Here is a 2,651-nt window from a genome sequence, read left to right on the forward strand (position 1 = left end):
TCGGCCACAAAAAGAAAATAAGACTCTTAAAAAAAGAAAAAAAAAAAAAAAAAAAGAGCGTGCCAACCATAAGGGAATAAATAATTTCTTTCATTCTGTTACTCTCTCTCTCTCTCTCTTTTCAGTCTTCATCACACAACCTCCGTCTAATTTTATGGCCGCATTCGTGCTATTCAAAATTCACGTCTTGAACTCTCATCCACTGCTCTCACTCTCAAAGTCATCCTCGTAGAATTCATCCCTCTCATCATCCTCCGATTGCTGCCCTTTTCCTTGTTCACTGGATATTGAATCGTCCATAATGTCGTCCGAAAAGACACGGCCTGTTTTCACCGCTCTGCCGATATCCGATGGTGAGTTTGACAGCTGCCGTCCATCGGCACGATTTCTGGGCGACTGTGCGTCAATGAAAGCATCGCTGACATTTCCGTTCGCCTCCAGCCACTGTTCCAGCTCGCTAATCTCTTGATGAGCGCGTGGCTGTGCCGATGCACCGTCGCTGTAGTCGCTATGATTTTTGCACCTCTCCATCTCCTGTACGCTGGCGCTGTTTCTGCTATCAACGGTAGTTGTTTGACGTGTGGTGTTTGTCGAGTCTTCATGTTTCTGTAGAATTTGCTGCAGAAGTTCCTCTCCAAAAAGCCGCGCATAGTGATCCGAGAGAAGGCAAACAATTGGAACGCAGTCAAGGTGACTATGTACGTAAGAACTTCGCAGCGCGCGTCGAAGCGTTGGCCGCGCGGTTGGAGATGTTTGCAGAAAAGACTCCACCATCTCCACAAGTTGAGCGGAGTAGTGAAGCTCGCGCGGGATGGGGCTAAACTCGCCGCGTATGATTTGCCGCGTTAGTGCGGGGATGGATTTTGCATTGAACGGTCGCTCCAGTACCATCAATTCGTACATCATTACCCCAAGACTCCAGAGATCCGCCTTGCCATCATACGCCTTCTCTTCACACAATTCCGGGGCCATGTAAAACGGGGAGCCACATACCGCCTTCGCGCGACAGCCGTATTGATTGAGAACTGTCGACACGCCAAAGTCACCGATACGAATTGTGCCATCGCTACAGAGAAACACATTTTGTGGTTTAATATCGCGGTGTAGTGTGAGCTGATCCACATGCAAATAATATAAACCAACCAACATCTGAATGAAAATGGAAGCGATAAATCTCTCAGGTTGATGGAAAACACGAAACTGCATTTGTTCCTCAAGCCGTGCCAAGTCTCCACCCTCGCAGTATTCCATGACAATGTACATCATAAACTGACCGTCGTGGTAGTAATCCAAAAATTGCACAATATTTGGATGTCCGCGTGAACGCCGGAGAATTGCCACTTCCATTTCAACTGCCTTCATTTCTTCTTCTTTTTTCATAATCTGCATGTTTATATCCTTCACAACTACAAAACTACCAGGTGTATGAACCTCCTCATACAACGTCGCGCAGCCAAAACCGCCTTTGCCAAGAACGCGATGTCGCTTCAGCACCCAATTCCTCGACTCCCCGGGTATCTCCAACAGATCCCCACTCATCGGTACAAAAAGGAAAAACTAAAAAAAAAAAAACGGATGTTCAAATCCCCCGTTGTTTGGATTTCGTGTGTGTCGTGTCAGCGATCGCGCCTCGCCCAACACAAAAAGAAGCTTCTTGAGATGTTACTTGCGGTAACACTATGCGCCCATGTACATGGAGAAAAAGAGGGAGAGAGACAAACAAGAATCAAGGCAGCAGCAACGCAATCATTATGACACGCAAAACATATTTATAAAGTAATGGAATAATTTAATGCTCTCTCAGCCATTTATTGTAGTAAACTGCATGTTTATACCCTCTTTTTTTTTTTTTTTTTTTTGTTGTTGTTGTTGTCCTTCGCTTTCTTTGGCTATATATATATATATATATATATATATAAGCATGCATGCATGTATATTCCTTTCCTCATCCTCCTAAACTTCTTCTTTTTTGGTGTTCACATCCATCATCCACCGTCCATCACCCCCCTTCCCCACACATACACACACACACAGAGAGAGAGAGAGAGAAAAAGAGCAGTACTAAAATCCAACTTCAATTATTCCTTCCTTTAAATTGTTTCCTTCAACAGCATCTTCCCTGCCTATAATTCGCGAATCCGTTGGTGTCATCATTGCCCCTGTTGTTGTTGTTGTTGTTGTTGTTGTTGGTTTGCAATCCATTACGATCACTTTGTGGAAGCCGCGATGGGTTGAGGAGAAATGGATCCCGCTGTTTGCCCAACACAACCGGCTGGCCGCTACTGTCACCCACACCATTCCCTTTCTTACCAATACCACTCGCGTTGTCGTCCGGCAAAGGGAGAGCCTCCGCCATTTTTCTAAAGAGTGCCTTGACGTTTTTTCCTTGCTTAGCACTAACCTCCATAAACACAAGGTTGTACTCTTCCGCCTTCTTTTGGGCCTCTTCCGTGCTCACTACGCGCTTCTCCTGCGCATCCAACTTATTTCCAACAAGAAAGATCACAACACTATCCCCTCGTTCAGCCCGTACCTCGTCAATCCACTTAAATGTCCCAAGAAACGAAGCTCGAGATGTAATATCATACACAACTATAGTGCCGGAGATATTGCGGATGTAACTAGGAATAAGAGAACGAAATCGCTCTTGT

General features: G+C 45.3%; 2 protein-coding genes across 2 annotated transcripts, besides 5 other annotated features; both read right to left on the minus strand.

Moving 5' to 3' along the window:
• Positions 1–2,651: part of a sequence feature (heterozygous, Esmeraldo-like haplotype) that runs on past the window's edge.
• Positions 29–55: a microsatellite.
• Positions 196–1,539, minus strand: Tc00.1047053510077.30 (protein kinase, putative; the record flags this gene model as incomplete). The annotated part of the gene is made up of 1 exon (XM_799866.1): positions 196–1,539. The coding sequence occupies one exon, from the start codon at positions 1,537–1,539 to the stop codon at positions 196–198; it is 1,344 nt and encodes a 447-aa protein (XP_804959.1).
• Positions 1,840–1,859: a microsatellite.
• Positions 1,891–1,918: a microsatellite.
• Tc00.1047053510077.40 (small GTP-binding protein RAB6, putative) lies at positions 2,105–2,651 on the minus strand (the record flags this gene model as incomplete). The annotated part of the gene is made up of 1 exon (XM_799867.1): positions 2,105–2,651. A coding segment is annotated over one exon (547 nt), but the record flags the coding sequence as incomplete, so codon positions are not given.
• Positions 2,161–2,189: a microsatellite.

Source organism: Trypanosoma cruzi, genomic scaffold (assembly GCF_000209065.1).
Source record: "Trypanosoma cruzi strain CL Brener 1047053516599 genomic scaffold, whole genome shotgun sequence".
In the NCBI taxonomy this organism is placed as follows: Eukaryota; Euglenozoa; class Kinetoplastea; order Trypanosomatida; family Trypanosomatidae; genus Trypanosoma; species Trypanosoma cruzi.